Here is a 21,333-nt window from a genome sequence, read left to right on the forward strand (position 1 = left end):
GGCCATTGTTAACTGCTGTTCTGATTAATCTGGCAAGAAGAATGAATGCCTCAGGTTGAAGATGAGAAGTCTGGAGTGGGGAGGGGCTCTGGCTGTGCAATGAGGGGGGGGATCTCGGCGAGGGGAGGGGGCATGGAAAGCTGGGGGGGTGAGTTGAACATATGAAGGGCGCGAGATGAGGACTGGCATAATGCTTGTTTAATCTTCATCCTAAAGATGTTTATTTTTTTTAACCCCAAACTGATTTAAAGAAGATCTTACCTTCTATTTTCTTCCCCCCAGCTAAAGCTGCTTGAAAAAGATGCATATGCAAACATTTACACAGTCCACGAGTAATATTTCCAGCTTCCCATGCATTGCTCATATATTCAATATGCACTCAGAGTATTTATTTTTTTATTTTAATAGAAATTAAAATACAAAGGCAACATTACAGTCCCACCACACAACCCCAACCTTTTAAAACCAGGCCCCTCCTACCATAAGCTGTAAAAATGTAAGTGATTGGCTTACCTCAGGCTCTTCACTAAGAAGAAAATTATTTCATATATTTTTTAAACCCAGCCACGCCCACCCCCTTGAAACCAAGCCTGAGTGTTCACAATGTGGCCTTGCCAACAGGGCTAAAGTGTCCCCCCCCCCTCGCCTCCCTCCTCTTCCCTCCCCCAAGGTGGGCCCAGTGTGAGTGTGTGTGTGTGTGTGTGTGCAGAATACAAAATGCAGACGTTGTTCACAACCCCAAAGCCCCAGATACCTGAGTGTCTGGTTTTTCAACCGTTAAGGCGGGAGGGTTTGACGTACGAATTGAGAAGTGAGGAAATGCTTAGTGCAAAGGAAAAAAGAGAGAAAGACATACAGGGGAAAAGGTTATGGAGGCCCGTAGCTGCGGCCCCTCTCCCCCCCAGCCAGAGGCCCAGCAGATTACCCAGGATGCCCCGCCACCTTTTCCTGCGCGTTTTCCCTCTGCTCGCTGCAGAGAGTCCTCGTACAGGTACCACTGAGTGTGTCAATACGGAAAGTTTTGCTCGCGCCATGGCGCAAATCACAATATACCCCCCTTGAGAGTACAAATACACAATCGGCGGGTACATTGAAGGTGCCAGGGATGGAAACTGGGACACACTGAGCATGTCATGCACAGGCGAACACAGAAAATGGACACCAACACACACCAACAACAAGCTGTCTGAGTCGAAGCAGCCGTGCCAGGCGAGGCGGGGGCGCGCACCCGGATGGCCCTAGCCCACCGCGGTCACGAACAAATAAGCCGGGGGAGCCCCGAAGGGCCCTCCCCAGCAGTTCCTGGCTCACCTCACGCCCCCGCCTGTCCAGCCTAGGATCGCTGGCGCTGGCGCTGGCCTCCGGCCGGTAACGACCCTCAGTGTCGCTCGGCACCACTTTTCTCCCTGGAGGGCATATACTTCGGCCACCCGAACCCTCCAAAAATCCCCTCTCCCACCCCCGGGGCAGAGTTGGGGTCCCTCCCTGGAACTTCTAACAGGGTTTCCAGACCCCCTCCTCCCATGGTCAAGGCCCAAACCCCACGGGAAGGCCCTACCACCCCCTCCCCGGGTGCCCGGGGCGGCCCTACTGCCCAGGGGCAGAAGATGCCGCATTACCTAGAAGCAGCAGGCGGTGCGTACACATGTAGTCCATCTTCTCCTCCTCCAGTTGCTTGTCGATGAGCTTGCTGCGTTTCTTATCTGCGCGCTTCTGCTCTCGCATCTCAATGGCCTCTTTGCGCATCTGTTTGCGTCTTTCCTCAAATGGATCCTTGGCCTTCCCTGGGCTGAGGGAACGGGATCTCTCGCAGAGACCGAAGCAGCTTCCGAAGGTTCTGGCGAAGAAGTTGCGGACTGGGTTGCATCCGACCGTGTGGCTCCGGGTCTGGCCGGGGCCGCGGTTTCGCCGCAGAAGGTACTGGAAGCAGCCGTTGGCCCCTTCTTCCGACTCATCACTGGAGGAGTCAATCTCGCAGATGACGGACGAGACCTCCTCGTACCTGCAGCCGCTTCGGCCACGTTCATACTTGTCGGGCCAGGCGCTCGGCCTCGGAGCAGGCCGCGGAGTAGGCGGGTCAGCAACCTGGATCTCGGGGCTGGGGGGTCTAAGATGAGCCCTGCTTGGGGCGGCAGGGATTGCCCGGGAGGCAGACATGGACCGGGCGACAGAGATTGGGTGGCCGGCAGCAACTGCCCGGGCTGCAGAGGCTGCCCGGGCGGCGGCAGCTGCACGGGCAGGGAGGCATGCCCTGGCGGCGGGAGTAGCCGAGAGTGACCTGGCTCCCCAGACCAGAGGACCTGCATAGGCTGCCCTAGCGGCAGTTGCCCTAGCGGAGGCTGGCATCGCCGGGGCGCCAGGGACCGCCCCGGCAGCTGGATGGGCTCTGGCAGTAGGGATTGGCCGGGGAGCGGGCTCCGGAGGGGTGACAGGGGCTGCCCGGGCGGCAGGCTCTGCCGTAGCAGAGACTTCCGCCGCTTCGGGCTCCACCTGGGCGACCGGGGCTGCCCCGGAGGCAGACTCAGCCTTGGCGGCAGGGACTGCCTCGGAGGCTGGCTCAGCGGCTGGATCTTCTCCACCTTCAGACTCGGCGGTGGTGGCTGGGACGGCTGGCGCTGCCCCTCCATCAGGCTCCGCGCGGACAGCAGGGGCTTCTCCGACTTCTTCGGGATCGGTTTGGAGCTCCGCGGGTGTTGCTGGGGCCGGAGGAGATCCGCCGGCTGCGGCATCAGGTTTGTTGACGACGGTCTGGGCAGCAGAGGCTGGCTTGTCATCCATGGTTTCTGGCTGGGTGAAGGATCCGTCTCTTCTCTCCGGAGAAGGGACTTCTCCTTCCACCGCAGCTGCGGTGGTAGGGCTTCCTTCCATCTCGGCTGCTTCTCGCTCAACTGGGGGTCTCTCTGCGCGCTCGCTCTTATCTGGGGCTCCGGAGACTTGGATGGGCGGGCCAACACTTGCGATTGGGGGGCCGTCCATATTGACAGCGGTGTCGTCGTCGACCCCAGTGGAGGCTCTGCCAATCTCAAGCGGGGGTCTGGAGATCTCCATCTGGGGGCTGTCGCATGCGAAGTTAGGAGGCGATCTGATAGCCTCGCCGAATGGTCTGTCAATGGCGCTGTGGACCCAGAGGGGAGGCGCGCTCGCGGCGGGAGCGAGGCTGAGCGCACTCGGGACCGCGGCTGTCGGGAACTCGCCGCCAATGCCGATTTGTCGGCTGACTCGGGGGAGGCCTGGGGGTGGGCTATCGCCCCCAAATCCTTCTCCATCGGGCCAGAACGGCACAGACTCTTCAGGTGGAGGGCTGTAGTCATCTCGGAAGCTAGCGCTTGCAAATCTGAGGTTGCCGGGCTCCGCGGGAAGTGCACTGAGGACCTCTGGCTCCGGACCTCCTGGCGCAAGGTCTGGGACTTGCAATGGCGGCTGGCTATGGTCTCCTTGGGCAGGCTCGTTGAACTCAAATGGCATAGCTTCTTCTGGTGGGGGGCTATAGGTTCCCAGGGCTGGGTTCGCACGACTGGGGGTCCCGGGCTCCAAAAGCGCTGGATTGAAGGTTTTGAGGTCTGGTTGGGCCCCAGATCTTCCAGGCTGCTCCAGGAAGGGCCAGAACTCTCCCAGGCTGGGCTGTTCGGTCTCAAATGGCATGGCTTCCTCCGGAGGTGGGCTGTAGTTTCCACCCACTGCGACTTCCTCGAAGGCCTGGCTGAGGCCCTGAAAGTCGGCTCCTGAGACCCCAGGGGGTCCATAGCCCTCAAGGCCAGCCTCGTCGGGGATGGGCTCATTGTCAGACGGTTCGGTCTCCATTTCTTCGGCTGGGCCAAGCCCAGCACCGGGGGCAGCTGCCCCTGGGGCCTCCAAAGGTTCTTGCTCGGGCTGCTCCCCGACTTCACCGGGGATATCGTGTTGTCCTGGCATATCGTTGCCGTGGAGGCGGTTGCACATGCCCATAACAGGGTTGCGGTTTTTCAAAATTAATTTGGGGCCCCGTAAGACGGAGCACCCAGCCAAACTAGGGTGAAAAAATTTTTTCTCTTAAAATATTCAAGTTTTGGCTGGAAAGTTCTCCAGCCTCAGTTTCCAATCTTTGCAAGGACAGAGTCTGGGAGTCTAAAACTCCAAATCGAGGCTGGCGTGGCTCATTTCTTGCTGGTAAGACCCGGAGCCTTCCTAGTTACCCTTCTGCCTCCAAGTTGCGGTCGGCCAGGCACTCACAGGCCTTTTCTGGCCTCTCTTCTTACTTTTCTAACTTTGGCTCCGCCTTCTTGGCATCCAGGAGCGTGCCGATTCGTTTCGAAAATCGTTAGCAAAACTCTTTCTCTGCCGCCAGAGGACGCCGGTCTCAGTGCTAAGCCGGCTCCCGGTGCCGGCAGTTCCCGACTTTGGGTAAGGGGGCTGATGAGCGCAGGCCTCGCAGGGACGTTCGGCTCCTCTCCTCTCCTCTCCCGGACTGACTCTGAGCCTCTGCTCCTCGCTTTTCACTTGGCCAGAGAGAGAGCGCGCTCTCCTGCGTTGCTGGGACACGTGACGCAAGACGTGGGCATTGGTCTGTCAGAGTACAGACGCTGAAACCCTCCCTCCCCATCTGAATCTTCCCGAGGGGAGGAGGGACTGCAGGAGGGCTTCGTCACCCCAGATTACCCCGGTATGCGGCAAACACCTTACCTAAGGACCCCAGACTCGGGCAATTACCCAAACTCAGCTCCAAGTTGGGAAGTGAGCCTTTAAGATGAACGGGAAGGGGTAGAGGCGTGCACAGAAAAATGCGACAGGTGGTCGTGAGCCCACCGGAAGGGCGGAGAGGGGCGAAGGGTGAGGGCTGATGAATACGAACATGCAGTTTGTTTTTAAAAATGCTCCGGGGTAGCTTTATTTTATTTTTATTTTTATGTTTTTGCTTGCGGTTTGTGAAGGATAGCTCCGGTAAAACCCCTTCGATGTGCCCCTTCCCCATTACACTTCCGGTGGGGGGGGTCTCGGTAAGTAGGCGAGAATGACGCAGTCAGGGTTCGGCTTGTTTATGTGGATGGTGACGCAGTAGAAATAAGAGTCTCGGCGGTACACTGCGGAAAAATCAAGCAAAGACCCCCCACGCGGTGCCGCGGTACCACTGCCCGCTGCGGCGGAGATAGGGGAGGGGCGCGGGGGCTTACCGGAAGACCCCTACCTACCTCAGGCCTCCGACTTCTGCCTTTTGGGGAAGGGTAAAAGGAGATTTTGCATACGGCTGGTTGCCGATTTAGAGTGGTCTTAAAAACTAGACAACCCGATACGCACTAACCCCACCGACCAACCCGTGCCGCGGTAATAACGGCGACCGAGACTCGCGGCTTCCGGCCTCGGAGTCTGCCGACGATTTTGCGTTCAGTTCGTCTAGCCCCTCTCTAACCCCTTTTCAGACCCCTGCCAGCCCCTCTCCTTCTTGTGTGAGCACCATAGTGCAGATGCCTTACTTTGAACTGCAATACTCCCAGGCAGCATTTAGAGCCGCCACAAAGTCCACGGCTGCCAGCCAGGCTGCGCGCCCCTGGCGGTGCCGCGGTGGGGTCTGAACCGCAAGAGGTAAACAGCCGCATTGCCCAGTGGGCTCAGTGAATTAAACACAAAATGCCGTACAGCTGGGGTCTACAGAGGAATTCAAGGCAGGGGAGGTTTTTTGTTGTGGTTGCTTTGATTTTTTTCTTTTCTTCCCCAGCTCTCAGATCAGAGCCTGTGTGGCACGCGCAATGGCGCGAGGCATTGTCCTTTGTTGCAATGCAGCTAGGCAGTGGGAAGGTAGTTGCCTGGACTGCAGGACCCGGAGAGAAGAGACAAAGTGTGGAGCGGTATACGAGGTGGATTTCAGCAAGCATGCACCATGTAGATGACTTTATTGCAAGGCACATGCGGGTGCACCGCGGCAAACTCTGATTGTCTGAAGTCTAACATGTCCCTCTTCCCACTGCAGGCTCAGCACACTACAGCCCCTTGCCTACACCATCCACGTGGTCGCCCTGAGTACAGGAAAGCAGACAAAGTGGACCGCTAGGGAATGCCTGAGACCTCCCGAAGGCGTGTCACTTCAGCTCTACGGTCCGACATGGTTCGACACACCTCATGCCGAACACTTGGAACTTTGGTCCAAAGTTCAGTCAACTACCCCCACGCAAAATGGCGAAACGGTTTGAACACACACTGAATGGTCCAACTGGGTTTCAACCACCAACCCACTCCCCTCCGACCCCAGCGCCAGGTCAGCTATTGGGCTGGGGTCACGCCAATCAAGGAAGCTTGGCGAATGAGCAGGGGGCTTCGGACCGGAAACCGGATATGGGTGGGAGGTCCAATAGGGGGCGCCGCGTTGGAACGCCCAAAGAGGTTGTGCTTGCTGGGTTGGTTGGGAGCTGTTGGCGGGTGGGTGTATGGGGGCCAGGCCTAGAAGGCCACGATCGGCCGTGAGTCCTTTGAGGGTCAAGCTTTTTGATGCCCTCAGTCGCCAAGGCCAGGTGGGAAGGTCGGGGATTCCCATGGACCACCCCTTGGGTTCATAATGGCGGTGTGCTAACCCCCTTCACAGAGAGGGCTACCGCTGAGGCCCCGTGAGGAGGCATTCCTAAGGCCTGGCGGTGCTGATCCAGGCCCCTGGAGAGAGGCAGACGAGCAGGACAAGATGGAGAGAGTTCATTTCCCAGGGATGCTGAACCCTGCACAAGGTGGAAGGTCAGTAGACACTGAGGTTGGGGGTCCAAGGAGACCGCCACGCGGCTCTCACGGGCTCTCCAGGCCTCTTACACCCACCCCCAAAGCACCATCCGTCAAAGAATGGATTCAGAGTCTCTTTGTTCAGACATTCTTGCGATCTGTGGGAATCCTTTGTTCTATGTTCTTTCTAATATCATGCTACTCTAATTGGGAGAAAGACCCAGATCATGTCAGTGTCCTTGTGGAGGAGCAGAACGGCATGAAAATGCAACCAGAAGGCCTCCAATAGGAGGGGTTGCAAAGACCGGATGGAGAAAATGGCGCCTGGAATGGTTCTCCATAGAAGGATGTCTTGAGTATGAATAGAAGGGGCGGGGCGGGGCGGGCACACCTTCACCTATCTGGGACAAAGAGTCCAGCAAAAGGAAATATGGGGCCTAGCTGCGGAAGTGATCGGACACCATTGCTCCTGTAGAAGCAGTGGGAAAGAAGGGGGTAAAAAAAAAAAAAAAAACAAAAAAAAAAACCCAACAACTGGATGGGTTTTCTGAGGACTCCATGTAGCATCCGGGCTATTTTGGCAGGAAGTGGAGAGGAGGAAATGGATGAGATGGTGAAAGGTGTGTTTCCCACCCCCACCCCCCTTTGCAGATGAGGGTTTGAGTCAAGTTTTAGAAAAGACAGAATCAACATGGAGGTTTGTTCCTATGGCGGGAACAAAGGGAAGGGCGGTGCACAAAGGAAGGCGGCAGCTGCGGAAGTCCTTTAAGGAAAGCCCCGCACCATGACAAGTCGCGAGCGAAGGGGGGTTTCTGAAGCCCCCTGGAAGCTCCTGTCTTAGACAGATCACAAAGGGCGAAAGGGTCAAAGATGACTGTCCGGTTGTGGACACTGGGAGCTGCATAGAGACAAGACAGGGAGGGGCTGGTATGGAGGCAGTGATTCCAAACATGGCAGATGTAAAAGCAAGATGGACGGCTTGAGGGAGATTTTCACAACCTGTTTCTGGGAAGGAAAGACCTGAAGTTTAGAAGGGTACAAAGCATAAATTCAGATTGGCAGTCAACCTTACTAGGATTTGAGGTCGCTGAATCAGATAAAAGATTCCTCAGTGGAGTGATATATTTGATGGGAGAAGTATCGCTGGACAGAGCAGGGAAGGCGCCAGAGGGTGACGTGGGGGCAGCTCCTGCCTGCACCCTAGCTACTTGGCGTCTGCACTAGTGACATGGTTTGGGGTAATTGTTTGCTATGGTGACTGTCCTGTGTGTGGAAAGATATTATATGGCTTCTCCAGTCTAGATACCACTAGCATCTCCTAAGCAGTCATAATACAGACATGTCCTCTCATTTTTTTTTTTTTTTTTTTTTTTGTTCAGATATCCTCTGGGGTACAAAATCACCCCTGGTTGAAAAACTAAGACTCCTTAGACTGTACTGAAACTTACTTTAATTTAAAGGTAAATTCATACCAGGGAAAACAGAGCTCTATACTGATTGCCCCCTACCCCTGCTCTCGTTTTCCTGTAGTGACTGAGAAGTCAGTTGGACCAATGGGACTAAGGGCCGAGCTCTGTTGTACACCAGCAGCGTGGCTCAAGAAGGCCCTGCAAAGCAGCCAGATGTTTTAGAAGGTGAGCAACACAAAAGATACCTGGATGACCTGTCCAAAGGACTTGGGGAACCTTGGGTGGTAAGAGCTAGAGGTGATCAGCATATAGGTTGACTGTGGGTCATGTTGATGTGTTGGGCTGTGGAGTGAGCCCGTGGGCATTGGTGGTTTTGCTGGCTTGATACAAATAATGTGTGTCTGACATGGGTGGGAAGGATCAATGTTGGGAGTTGGTGAGTCCCTGAGCTGGGGTCTCACTCTACTAGGATTAATTAATGGCCTCCCATTATAACGATGCTAGCAAGGAACCTTTTCCTACCCTTTTATTTGTGTGCTCAGCACGTGTGTGCCATGTAGGGGTTAGAGGACAGCTTGCAGGGGCTGCTTCTCTCCACCATGTAGGTGCCATCAATCAAGCCCCCTTTGTCTGCTCGCCCACCCCACCAGCTCCCTAGCAGAGGACATTAAAATATCTTCCCGCGTCCAGCTGATTTTGTGGTAGGGGAGAAGGTGACCGTTTAGAGGCGTGAGTAAAACCAAGTCCTGAAGCAAAGGAAAAGGAGGTCAGGACAGGCGAATGCCCAAAGAAGGCTCAATAGGTGTGAGGCACAGGCACAAAAGCTAAGCGTAGCGCCTCGGCGTCGTCCACGCGAGGAATGCGCTAGCGTGAAAAGCTGTAGGGAGATGGCGTGTCAGCTGGAGAACAGGGTTTGCTGTTTTAGAAAAGCATGATTAAATGTTACACATGCTCCCGTTGGGCTCTGCTCGTCGGGGGAAGTCAACTGCTGCCCGCTCAGTGCGGCGGCCCAGATGCCCACCAAAGAAGTCAGCTGCCCTTTTGAAAGCAGCGGCAACTGAAACTCTCCCTCGGCTTTGTTAACACCTGGAAACCTGTGGTTCCCCCTTTTCTGTGATACCCCAGGATTTCAAATCTTAAGCTTGTAGTGTTTGTTTATGATCAGCAATTACGTTTATATTTACATTTTAGGATTTTTTTTTTTTTCCTGCAAAAGCCCAAGGCCCATCCAGACATCAAGTAGCTGCTTCTTCAGCTTTCTTTGATTCTTCCCTTCTAGCCTCGAAAGAGAAAAGGGCCCTTGGGAAGAGGAGAGGGTAGCGTGAACAAGAGGGAAGAGAGCAGAAGCCAGGAAAAGCATGCCCATCGGCAGCAAGGCTCCTTTTGGTTTGTAGCCTTGGGGAAGGGGCTGCATGGAGTGAAGGGAGCCTTCCCTGTACAAAGGAAAACGGCACAGAAAAAGAGAAAGAAAGAGAGTTCAGACGACCACTAAATTTCTAGGTTTCCCAATGACAAAGGTGTTCTGAGTGCTTCCCTGAGTAGCAATAAGACTTTGAAGGTGTTCAATTAATTATTGTTCAATTAAGACTGCGGTAGCCCCCTCCCTACTCCTGCCAGTGTTGCCCCGTGGAGGCAGCAGCCGCTGGCCACTGTCTGCAGAAGGGGGCTGTGTGGCTGGCCTGTTTCAGGCCAACGCTAATTAAAGGACGGTTGCCTCTAACAGATAGGGCAAGATATTGGACTGGGGACTGATTGGGTGGATGTCAGCGGGATGAAAGGATGTTTATAAATGCAGGCCATCGGGTCTGGATGAAAATCCCTGATAAGAATATAGGCCCCTCACTCAGGCTCGCTAGCACTGGTTCTGTTGAAGCGGCCTTCTTTGTAGAAGGGCCATTAAATTGTACCTTAGCCTGCCATGTTTTTTTCCACTTTGTGCGGAATGGCCGAGGAAGCCGTGGAGAAGAACCTCTTTCCGAGGAGAGGCCGCACCAGGGGAGCCCGCTAGCAGTGGGGGGTGGGGGGTGGGATCTCTGAAGGTGGGTTTAGGGGAAGGCTATTTAAGATTTCTGTAACTCTTGATGGAAATTGCACCCTGAGGGCTTCTGGGGCCTGAATGCTGTTTGAATTTAAGGGGGAATGGTGTTTTTCACCTTCTCACACAACCTCAATTACCCAAAGCAAATTTTCCTAACGAAGTCTAATTGGAACAGCAACATAAGCCAGGGCACTCAGACAGCTCTTGCCTGGGGGAGGGGAGATCTGCCAGCTTTAGCTGACCATCAGTCGGGTCTGCACTCACAAGTCTGAGAGAAGGAACCTCAGACGCTGGCCTTTCCCGAGCCAAAACCCAATGCTTAGGTTTTAAATTGTTAGATAAGATTACTGGCTTTTAAGTCTTTTTGGTTGATGCGTTTAAGGTATTTGTATGAAAACTCCATTCTGTAGATGAAGTTGAAGTCTCTGGGCTAGGTCTAGGTCTGTGAGACTGTCAAGGGACAGTGACTTCAGGGCGGCCATCTGAAATCCTCACTAGCGGCCATCTTTGACTGTTAGAGGTGACAGCTGCTCCTGGTTGCACCTGGTTTTAACCCCCTCCAGTTACCAGAGACATGTAGCCAGCCACATCTGACTCTGTCCTCAACCCTTCCTTCCCCTTCGATCCACAATGCTTTTGCGTAGCCATAGATTTACTGGCTTTGTGGCCTCCCTCCTTTTCTACAACTTGTCCTCGGCTCTGGCTTGGATGCGTGGAGCGTTACTCTTTATTCCCTGTAAACCCACCACCCCTTTTGTCTTCCTCTTTTGCCTCAAATTACTGCCTCCAGCTATCCCGTGTTCTTCCAGTTTGAGTTTAACCCTGGGGCAGCTATATCCCATTGCTAGTGAGTAATGTGCTCACTCTAAAATAGGTCCATAGGAAAAAGCATAGGCTGTGCCCCCTTGAAACACGGTAAGCAGCCTCCCAGCTCCCGGCTGGCCGGCTGTAGAGGTGCCCATCTGCTGGCCCCCTACGGTGTCCTGCCTCTGCTGGCTGAGCATTGTGTGGCTCTGCTATGGCAGGCTCTTGGACTTGGAGACCCAAGCCACTGGGAGGTTTACTCTGTCTCCCCAGTCATGCGAACTATCCTGTCTCCTGGTTGTGGAGGGGGCTCCCCATCAAGAAGATTTTGAAAAAAACACTAGTAAAATTTGGCCATTTTTTTTAATGCCTGAAAAGGGACTAAAAGATAATATAAACTGTGATAGTAAGCCAGTCATTTAATTTGCAGAACCAATTTTGGGGAGAAGTGTTTGCTTTGTTTGCCCTAGGCAATGGAGCAAATTAGCCGTGCGTATGTGCGTGTTTGTGTGTGTGTCTATGTATTTGTCTTCCTGTGTGTGTGTGTGTGTGAACTCAGCTATTACCAGACCTTGCAATGTGTAAAAGATGAGGTAGTACCAAAATGTTGTGGAGACAGGGACCATGAAAGAAAAGGCTGGAGAAAAGCCCTTGGGGGAGGGAGTGGTAGTGAAAAGTAAGTGAAAGGCGCAGCTCATCCCAGTTAGAGCCTCCAAGCCCTCAATTAAAGTGCGTTTGTCAATCGGCTGTCTCCCATAGCTGACAGCTAGCATCCCCTGTGTTTGTACCACAGGGGGAGAATGCAGGGGAAAAACACCACCACTTCCAGCATTGCTGGAGCTCTTAAGAATGCCCCCACACAGGAACACAGTGAATTCTACATTCACTACCAGCCCTCCTAAATCATTTTTGCCACAAGCTGATAAACATATTTAACAAAACTAACGTTAGACTAATACAAAACAGATTTCTTGACGGCTGTGGCTTTTTAGTTGATCCATATTTGAGATTTGGGGCTTCATTAGGGCTAAAGTCGCTGGCTCTATATTCAAGCCATAGGGTCATTTTGTTCAGCTTGTGCATTTTAGAAGGAAATTAGGCAGAGAGGGGCACTAGGGAAGACGGAAGCTAGCCAACAGGGTGGGGTAAAAGCAGGCTGGACTAAGCCAGTATCTTTTGTCGTTATTCTGCTGGCCTGTCTGGGTTTGGATACTGGGTGCCAAAACACCTCACTGTGGGCAGGAATAAAGATTTAACTGGAGCTCCCCATCTTGTCTCTGGGCATTATTTTAGAGGGGAGCAATATTTGAGTTGGTGTATGACATCACTGGTCTCTAGCCCTGCTGGATTTGGTTTTCATGATTTGTGTTTGTGATAGGTTGCCACCCTACGTGTCCCGTGCTGTGGTCACTGCTCAGTGACAACAGGGAAGAAATTAAGTAAAATCCATACTTTAAAAAAAAAAAAAGAACTTTATTCTTACCAGCACTGGCGCTTCAGATTTCTTGTTAACCGAATACAGCTGCTAAAATGAAGGCTAAAGAATCAAAGGCTGTGAATAATTCCAGAACAGAAGTAGCTTCACCTTCAGGTGCATCGAAACAAAAAACAAAACCCTTAGCGGCCTCAATTCTTCTTATGTGCGTAGCTGTAAGGCTTTTTTTTTTTTTTTTTTTTTTTTTTTTGGATAATCTAAAAACAATACTTATACCTGGATTTTGCCATAATACGGTATTTGAACTCTGTCACATAAAAGAAATTCGCTTAAATTCAATGATTAGCGCACTCTTCCCCCATAGAAGGAAAGTTTTTTCCATTAAGCAAATGATTAATGCAGTGAAGAATCCTAAGTGTTAAGGCACGTAGTTTTAATTAGCTTTGCTGCCATCGCCCCGCCCCCACGGCAGGGGTCTAGGGGGTCTGGTTTTCCCAGGGCAGTCTCTCTCAACCATTCCACCTACGTTAAAGGGAAAGCCAGCCCATTCAAATGCTAACCCCAGCTTAACAGGGTGAGACAAAGGGCCAGTTGGGAGGCTAGGGAGCTGGGGAGACGTTTGGGAACCTGATAGAAAAATCCCAGGAAAAAAAAAAAAAGAAAGTATCTGAGCCCCCAGTCTGTGTTTGGAGTCTCTGTTTCACAGAGTGTAGGTTTGGAATGTGTGTTTAGCAAAACCTTTCCTTGTGTGGGTGGTGGGTGCTTTTCCAAACGTGCTACACTCCTTTACCACCCCCTGGGCTTTTTCGCTTGAAGTCAGAGCGGCACTAGGGAGGGGGAGGGCTGTGCTGGTGGGTAGCAGGCTGGCTGCAAATGTGTCTGCTGTAACTCAAGCAGACATGGAAGATCACTGAGAGACAGCAAAATTGGCTTTCCTGTTTAGGCGCCCCGTGTGTGAGCCTGGTACCCTGCTCAATTAGGCTTCTTTTTTGTTGCCTTTTTATTTATTTTGGGGGGTTGGTTTTGTTTTTTGTTTTTGACACAGGGTGGCTTTTAAACAGCCCTGGCTGTCCTAGGACTGGAGACCAGGCTGGTCTTGAAGGCTGAGTTCCGCCTGCCTCTACATACCCCCTCCCCCACCTAATGCTGGGATTAAAGGCGTGCGCCACCAAGCCTGGCTCTGGGCTTTTTAAAGGAGAAACGCAGGCGAGGTGGGGGTTCTAGGGACTGAAGACCCTTTTAAATTTTTATTCATTCAGCAACAAGGCAGCGTTCTAATTAGCTAATGAAGCACCCAAGTCTGACGAAAGCACATCTCCCCATTGCAGGAAACACGCTAAAAAGCGCGGCATCTCCACCTGTTAACTAGAAACCTGTTGCTTGGTAAATTAAGGCAACTAATACATTACTAGATAAAATGGCACCTAACGTCCAAAAAACGTCACCATCATCGTTTTATGTTTTCGAGAATTTTAACTCGGAAAATATGTATTTCACGTATGCAACTTCACGCATTCAAACCAAAAGCCCCCACTTCCTTTCCGCAGGCTACCCACGCATCGTCTACGCACGCAATTAGCCGCATTGCGTACAGCCCACCCTCACTTAAGTTCTGGGGACTGCGACGCCATCTCAGAGAACAGGGTAGGTCCTGGAAGGAGACTATGTAATGCATTCATTTCTTTTATCACCATTTCTCCTCTTAGGAGCGCAGGCGCCCAGCCGCCTTTGATTTCAAGCCTTGAAAACGCATTCCTTAACCAGATTATACAAATCATCCCATCAAAGTAATTCAAGCCGCCGCACGACCAGACGCGCACACTTTAAATTAAAAAAAAAAAAAAAAAAAGTTTCCAAATGGGTGAAATGCAGTAGGTGCATTTTACTTTTTATCGGCCTTTCTGGCCAAGGTTGGAGAGGAAAGCATTCCAAGGTGTGTTACTTGCTTGTGGCAGTTTGGGGACTATCACTGCCGATCTCTCCTCGGGTTACAGATTCCAAATACAGCCCCGCCCGACCTGAAGATGGCCAAAATGGCTGTAGCATGTCCTCCCTGCCCGCTCTGAGTCCTAAGCGCAGGATCAGACATCTTCCCAGCTCGCAAGTGGCACGATCTTTGGGGACGCCTTGGAAGGTGTCCAAGTGCTATTCACGACCCCCTTACTCAGCCTATGCCTTGATCCACCCTACCTTTCCACACAAGACTACTTGGTACGGCTCTCATTCCTTCTCCCCTGCCTCTAGGGCCTAGGCGCACCGTCCAGGACTTCTCCAGACAAGTTGGATCGGCCCAACCAGCTGCGCCTAAAGGTTAGCTATACACCAGTGTGATCCTGCCCGTGCTGCCAAGAAGGGCACCCCGAAAGGTCCCTGTACCTCCACTGTATGCCCTCCAAGCACCGTTCACTACCGAGAGACGCCTAGCCTAGCCTAGCCTAGCCTTTCCGCTTGGGAATGTTGGCTCTAAGGCGCACTGGAGAGGTGCGCGCGCTCCTTTTCACGATCTCTGGCATCCGCAAACCTCCAGAGGTGAGCGGTGCTGGCCAAGACTGCTTGCACGGCGTGGGAGGCACTAGCTCCAGGGTCCCGCAGCCCCCAAATTGGCCATGCCGGAACCCGATTTCCAGGCCCCAAGCCGGCTGAGCGCACGTGCGACTTTGCTCTGAAGCCTATAGGCTCCAGAGTTTTCACCCAATCGCAGCACAGTTAGTTACTTTCTGCGCATTGCAACAGTGTAGCTACGGCGCAGCAGTTCTCAGATCGCCCAAGTTGGTGCGCGCACCTCCGTACAGAGCCCAGGGGACTCTAGCCAAAGCCAACTCCAGCGCTGAAAACTAACCTTTCTAAGGGGAGGAAGGATTTAAAAAACGTAGAAAACAAGTGACTTACTTTTGCCGGTTAGGTATGCAGCGCCAAACCCGGGGCGCACTCAGATTTCAGTGTCGCGCACCGGGTGCCAGCTCGGGGACCTCAGGTTGTCTCCAGCCAGGCTCCAGGAAAGCCTCGCCGTCCAACAAACCTTTGGCCTCCCTAGCGCCCCTGGGTGCCCTGGAGAAATTTGGGGAGTCCTCTCTCCTTTCCCGGGGTGCATTTTAGGCTAATTAGTGGACACCGCTCACTTCCCACCCTGCCCCCCACCTGTCCCCTTCCTCCCACCTCACTGTCTCAGGGTCCCCAGCTTGGTTAGGGCAACTAACCTTTATCCATGAAAACGAGGAGAATCTGGACGGAGTCACCCATTAGTGACGCCGGATGGGGATGGGCCCCTTTCTGGGAGGGGACTCCGGGGACTGGTCGCGGCGGCGGGCGGGCTTCCTGGTCTTGCAGCGGCGGGGCTGCCTGTCGTGCTGCTTGCGCTCCTCTGACTCCTCGGGGTCGCGAGGATCCTGGTCTAAGGGCTGGCGCTGGGGCTCCTCCCCCTCGCTTTCACTCTCCTGAGTGGTGGGCTGCGCACGACTCGGGGAGGCGTTGGCGCTCTGCAACTTCAGAGCGTGCAGACGCTGGGTGAGAGACTGGTTGAAGGTGGCGCCCCGGGCGCCGCGCTCGTCCTCGGGCTCGGTCTCAGGCTCAGTTGCGGGGGCAGTATCAGACTCGCTCTCTAATTCGGTCTCAGACTCGATGTCAGACTCGGACTCGGTCTCGGTCTCGGTCTCGGTCTCAGTCTCAGTCTCGGACTCGGTCTCCGACTCGGACTCGGTCTCGGACTCGGTCTCGGACTCGATGTCGTCGTAATCTAGGCACTCGGGGCGGGCTAGCTCAGCTCGGGCCGGGGCAGGGCGGGCTACCTCAGGTCGTGCCACCTCCTGCTCGTGATCAGACTCGGATTCGGGGGACTCGGGGAGTACCTGCGCAGCGGCGGCGGCGGCAGCGGCGGAGCGGTGGTGGGCGTTAAGGAAGCTCCGACGCTGGGCAGCACGCTGCTGGGCACGGGCGTTGGAAGTGGCTAGGGCGCGGAGGAGCGCGATGGAGCAGGAGAGCCAGAGGAGCGCGGTGGCGGCCCGGCGGCCTATGGGCGGGCACAGGTCGTTGTAATTATGGCGAGCTCGGCGCCACTGCTGAGCCCGGGACCTGCGATCCATTCTCCCAGGCGCTCACCGAGAAGCCGACTCACCCTCTGGCTCTGCAGAGAGTGGCCCCACTGCGCAAGAACTGCTGAAGCCGGAAAAGATGAACCTTAGGAGGTGAGAAGCTGGGTCCGGAGACCCCAGTCTCACCTCAGGGCGAAAAGAAGGGATGCACCTACCTTCCCGACCACAACGAACTTTCTCAAGCTCCGCGCCTCGGCTCGAGTCTGTAAGTAAAAGAGAGGAATGGGTAAAGCAGAGAGAAGGGTTGCCTCCTCCGGGGCTCCTCTCGCTAAGTCTCAGACTCTAAGTCTAAGACTCCGAGAGGTGCCTCCACTGGTCCTCTCGTCTGGGAGAGGACAGAGGAGACTGAGGCGAGATGGGGCAGCGAGGTCCCTATAAAGTTGCGCGGACTTCTGCCGGGCATGTGCAGTAGGGAGGTGGGGGATGCCTCCCGCTTGCTGCGCGGTGGCGCATAGCCGGTGGCGCAGACTCTAGTGGGCCGGCAGGTGGCAGGCAGGAACCTTGTTTGAGACGATTTGGCCACAGAAGTTGGTGTGGGGTGGGGGGGGGGGTGCTAGCGAGTTATAGCGAGCGAAGCGAGCGAGATAGCTACAGGTTAGCGGACTCGAAGCTGAGTGGATTTCTCGCTTATCCCACTCCTCAATTTCTCCGTGAACATAGCCATTGAACAGAAAACCAGGATACAAAATTGCAAACAGTTAGTGGAATGAGGGCCGCACATGAGTATTGATGACCCAGCCCCAGGCATTCTCCAAGGGCTTAATGGTTTGAGGGATCAGAACCTCAAGTAGCTATTAATGGCGACAAGGGTGGTTCTTTTTGTTGGGGCTGTTACGGTAACTAATTAGAACAGCTTTCAAACAGTGTGCGCCCCGTCGACAAACAAGCCCTCCCTCAAGAAAGAGCCCCTGCAGCTGTAGAAATAGGAGTTTGCAAGGCGATGGTTAGCAAATGGTGAACTCCATTCCATTGAGGTGTGCTGGAAGACCATAAAGGAAGCTGAGAGCCGCCAGGAGAAGGCCCTGTAGCCGGTATCTCCGTGGCTTTTTGGGGTAGTCACTGAGCACAGGCTGATAGCTTTCAGCTGAGAGGGTTCAACCAACAAACCAGAGTCTCCCGCACTGGCGGAGCTCTGTTCTAGGTGCTGAAGACGGCAATGACCCCAAGCACGTCTTAGATTAGAGAAGCGGTGTTGAGGAGTTAATATACTTCAACCAGAGCCTCAACTCATTTTTCCAGCATCGTCACTACATCTGGCTCACATTCTACATGAGAAAAACAGGTGCGTCGACCAGAACGTCATGGCTAGGGGGCGGCCAGAGACCACTAGATCGTGGTATTAGACTCTGAAGCTTAAGGAATTGGAGGTAAGTGGTCTGTCTGCTCCTGAGCCCTGGAAAACGGGATGAACTCGGTAGGTCCGGGAAGGGATGGATCATAGATCCCTGTGGTGGGAAGTTCTCAGGTTCCACCTGTGTGTGACTGATGCTCGTGTGTGTGTGTGTGTGTGTGTGTGTGTGTGTGTGTGTGTGTGTGTCGTTTATCTTGCCCTGCTTGTTCAAATATGGAGTGGGTTTGGTTTGTTTGTTGGCCCCAGAGACAAGCAGAGGGGTGTACCTGGGATGCATGAACTCCCCACAGGGTTATTTTACATGGGACACATGTCACAGGTTGGGATGGTTTTTTGTTTGTTTGTTTGTTTTGTTTTTTGGAATCCATGTTAAGAGGTGCTGCTTCCTCTCAAATCTGCTCCCCCAGGGTTCCTTCCTGAGGTGGATGGAATTCTCAGCCATGTCCTAAGCCTGTGCAGTCCTGAGGTCACTTAGGCTCAAACCCTTAGAACCTGGCTTCATTAAAGCTTCCAGGTGCAGGTTAGGGGCTCAGGAAGAGCCTGGCCACTGCTCTAGGTGGCTTGAGGATTTTGTTTCTGTCTCTTGGCTGTGCCTGTGCTGCATCTTGTGGTTCAGGAGTTGGTGTGTAGTCCTAAAATGCTAACTGCTCTGATAGAGCAGGGTTGGTTTATTGGTTTAGCAAAGCTCACAAGCAAGCGTGTGGCTGTATTCTAGCTGTGCCCTGCTGACTCTTGGGGTATTGCTCGTGAGACCCTGTCTCATGGGGGGTGTCTGAGGGATCCGACCACTCCCCACATACCTACTCCCCCACACACACTTAGCATAGCTCTGACAGTAGCAGAGCTGCTGGGTGCACAGAGACATTGGTCAGGCTGATTTTAGGGCACATTGAGGAAGCAGTCAGGGCTGTGTGGGAGCTAGTAAATGCCCTTTTGATGGGAACTGATGCCTGCTTTCCACAGTGAGGTAGGCTATAGTCTTTAGTATATGGAGAAAAATGTTTCATTTTTTTCAGGTGGAGTGTGCTTTATGCCTATAGCCGAGATGGCAGCCCAGAGCCAGTTCACTAAAACGAACACACTAAGATTGCCTGCATTATTAAAAAAAAAATATATGCATTACATAATACACAGTTTTGGGCTAGGATTCTGCATTAGCAATGCTTTTTTTTTTTTTTTTTTTTTTTTTTTTTTTGCAAGATGCATTTTAATCAGCCAGTGGACATTTAACAAAATGCTGGATTTTCAAGCCCCAGTCATATAGTTACAAATTCATTTCAACATGTGTTGAGTGCAGGCTCCAGAAGGAGCAGAGGCTGCTCTGAAAGACAGTTCCATCTTGCACTTAGTGCGGAGGTCAAGCAAATGGATCTGTACAGAAAATGCGCTTTAAAATGCATTATGTGCATGGCTTTAAAAAGTGCTTGCTGCAGAGTGAATTTCAAAAGGGACCAGGTGGGTGATGAACGGCCTTGGTGGTTACCAGGCTAAAGAACAAGGGGCTCTCTCTGTGTCTGCCTGGTAAATATCACCTCCAGGTTCTGCCAAAAAGAGACTTCTAAAGCAGCCAGACAGGAAAGCAGCTTCCAGTTCATCACAGTATCATACAGTGGGTTCTATTTGGATGTCCTGTGAAGATGGTTGTCCTGTGGAAGAGGGTTTAGAGTCACTTCACATAGCTTCAGAGGGCAAAATTAGAACCTATGGGTGGCATTTACAAATAGGCTTCAGCCCAAGGAGGAATATTCTAGCAATCAGGGCTGTGAAGTGGAATACACTCATCAGAAATTGTGTTAGGGTCAAAGGACAGATGACCATGACATCCTGGAGATACTTCCATGGTGCTCCTGGCCCACTGGAGATAAAACTGAAGGGGTGGGGGCTATAGGAGAGGGTTGGAGGCTGAAGCCTTCCATTCTGCTTCTGTTTCAGAAAATGTGGACGGTGCCGGTTGGTGACAAGAAGGAGTGTTTGAGTGGCAGCTTTGCGGCAACCCAGGTAACCACAAATGGACCAGTGGCCTGTCTTGGAGCACCTCTATGCTGGCAGGGCTCTGAGGTTCTTTGCTCTACAACACGCATTCTCTGGAGCAAAGACATTAGTCAGGTCCATCTATTAATTACATTGGCCTTCTTTGCCTCCCCTCCTGGAGCTGTCTCGGAAATTACAAATGAAATTGGCTATTTAGCAATCACGAATGGAGTCACTTCTATGACCAAGACACTATTCCTGGCATTGTGGGGAGATTGAACTCAATGAGGATGAACAATTCCTGCCATCCAGCAGCACGCAGATCAGTGCGAGGTGCCCTCAATTTTAACAGCAGATACCAGTGGGCACACAGAATAATAATTTTATTCTGGAGAGTGAGAAGGGAAGCCAGGCTGAGAACCATACTTGGAGTCATAGGTAGAATTCTCCAGTTTCTGGGGCCAGCCTGACTATTGTTGTCCATTTGTCTTTTAAAACCTAGTCCAACTTGGAGGGGTTTTTTTTTTGTTTTTTTTTTTTTGTTTGTTTGTTTGTTTGTTTGTTTTTCTTCTTCTTCTTTCAAACTTGTAAGAAGATTCTACCTGTTCCCGTGTGCAAAGCAATGTATTTGTCACTCTGGGCAACAGATGAATCCCATGAGTCTGTAAAGGCTTGCAGGCTGTTGTCAGAGGGTCCTACAGACATCAGTACATTTTCCAAGATGAGACTTAAGATAGAGTCTGGGTTCTGCTCTCCCTAGCAAGCGGGTGCAATCGCTCTTGAGCGTGTTTTTTGGACAATCATTGGAAAGGACTATTTTTGGAGATGGAGAGCTTTTCAAACTTTCTTTTGGAGAGAGATGAATTGAGGGACTTTGAAGCGCTCCCCACCCCTCGCTGCGGCAATCAGCCAGGAAGGCTCAACCACAGTGGGAATTTGGCATAGGCCCCTCCCCTCCTGTTCTCCAAGGGGACTAGGCACAATGCAGGAACATTTGGTTCATCTCTCCAGGACGCTATTTTGCTATTACTCAGGCTGTACTGATCTCCTGGCTCTTACCAGTAAAATGGTGAAAACTCTAAGCTCCTGATTTTGTGATTTAGGGGAGAGGCCAGCTAGAGCTAAGAGCAAACACCAGGGGGAAATAGACATTTTTAGGGTTCTGTCCTGACCATTATTGGGTTCATCTGTACTGCTCCTGTTGGCAAGAGGTGGGTGGGGTCAGAGCTAAACACATCAACCCAGAGGAGTTGTAAAGTTGCCCCTTGCTCCCTATTCTATGCAAATAAACACACGTATCACACACAGCATGTGCGCAGATAACACACACACACACACACACACATACACACACACACACAGTTCCTTCTGTCTTTCCCTCTTCCATGGAATGAGTGATTTCTAAACTCAGGCAGCTCCTTCCCTTACACAGAGTCCCATGTACAGTTCCTATTTGAAAAGGGACCCTCCTTGTTTAGATTTTGGCCCTGGAGCTTGTGAACCTTGTTTTACACTGTTTGCACACTTCCCAGCTTCAAGTTGGCCATTTTTCAACTTCTCCT

General features: G+C 52.6%; 2 protein-coding genes across 3 annotated transcripts in view; both read right to left on the minus strand.

Moving 5' to 3' along the window:
• The window catches only part of Gnas (GNAS complex locus), a 48,592-nt gene extending 44,632 nt beyond the window's left edge, over positions 1-3,960 (minus strand). For both annotated transcript variants that reach the window (XM_051185241.1, XM_051185231.1), the window contains exon 1: positions 1,620-3,960. In XM_051185241.1, the coding sequence (XP_051041198.1) occupies positions 1,620-3,945 (2,326 nt within the window). In that variant the 5' untranslated portion in view covers positions 3,946-3,960. The remainder of the gene's footprint in view (positions 1-1,619) is intronic.
• Positions 3,961-4,354: 394 nt separating this feature from the next.
• LOC127222868 (neuroendocrine secretory protein 55-like) lies at positions 4,355-16,870 on the minus strand. Its single transcript, XM_051185390.1, has 3 exons — positions 16,605-16,870; positions 15,559-16,513; positions 4,355-4,509 (listed from the first exon to the last, which is right to left on the minus strand). The coding sequence occupies exon 2, from the start codon at positions 16,438-16,440 to the stop codon at positions 15,601-15,603; it is 840 nt and encodes a 279-aa protein (XP_051041347.1). The 5' UTR covers positions 16,441-16,513; positions 16,605-16,870; the 3' UTR covers positions 4,355-4,509; positions 15,559-15,600.
• Positions 16,871-21,333: the final 4,463 nt, after the last annotated feature.

This window comes from Phodopus roborovskii, unplaced genomic scaffold (genome assembly GCF_943737965.1).
Source record: "Phodopus roborovskii unplaced genomic scaffold, PHOROB, whole genome shotgun sequence".
In the NCBI taxonomy this organism is placed as follows: domain Eukaryota; kingdom Metazoa; phylum Chordata; class Mammalia; order Rodentia; family Cricetidae; genus Phodopus; species Phodopus roborovskii.

What these genes read in the sequence shown, in the direction of transcription:
- LOC127222868 (XM_051185390.1), bottom strand. Translation starts at nt 16,440, where the DNA reads ATGGATCGCAGGTCCCGGGCTCAGCAGTGGCGCCGAGCTCGCCATAAT.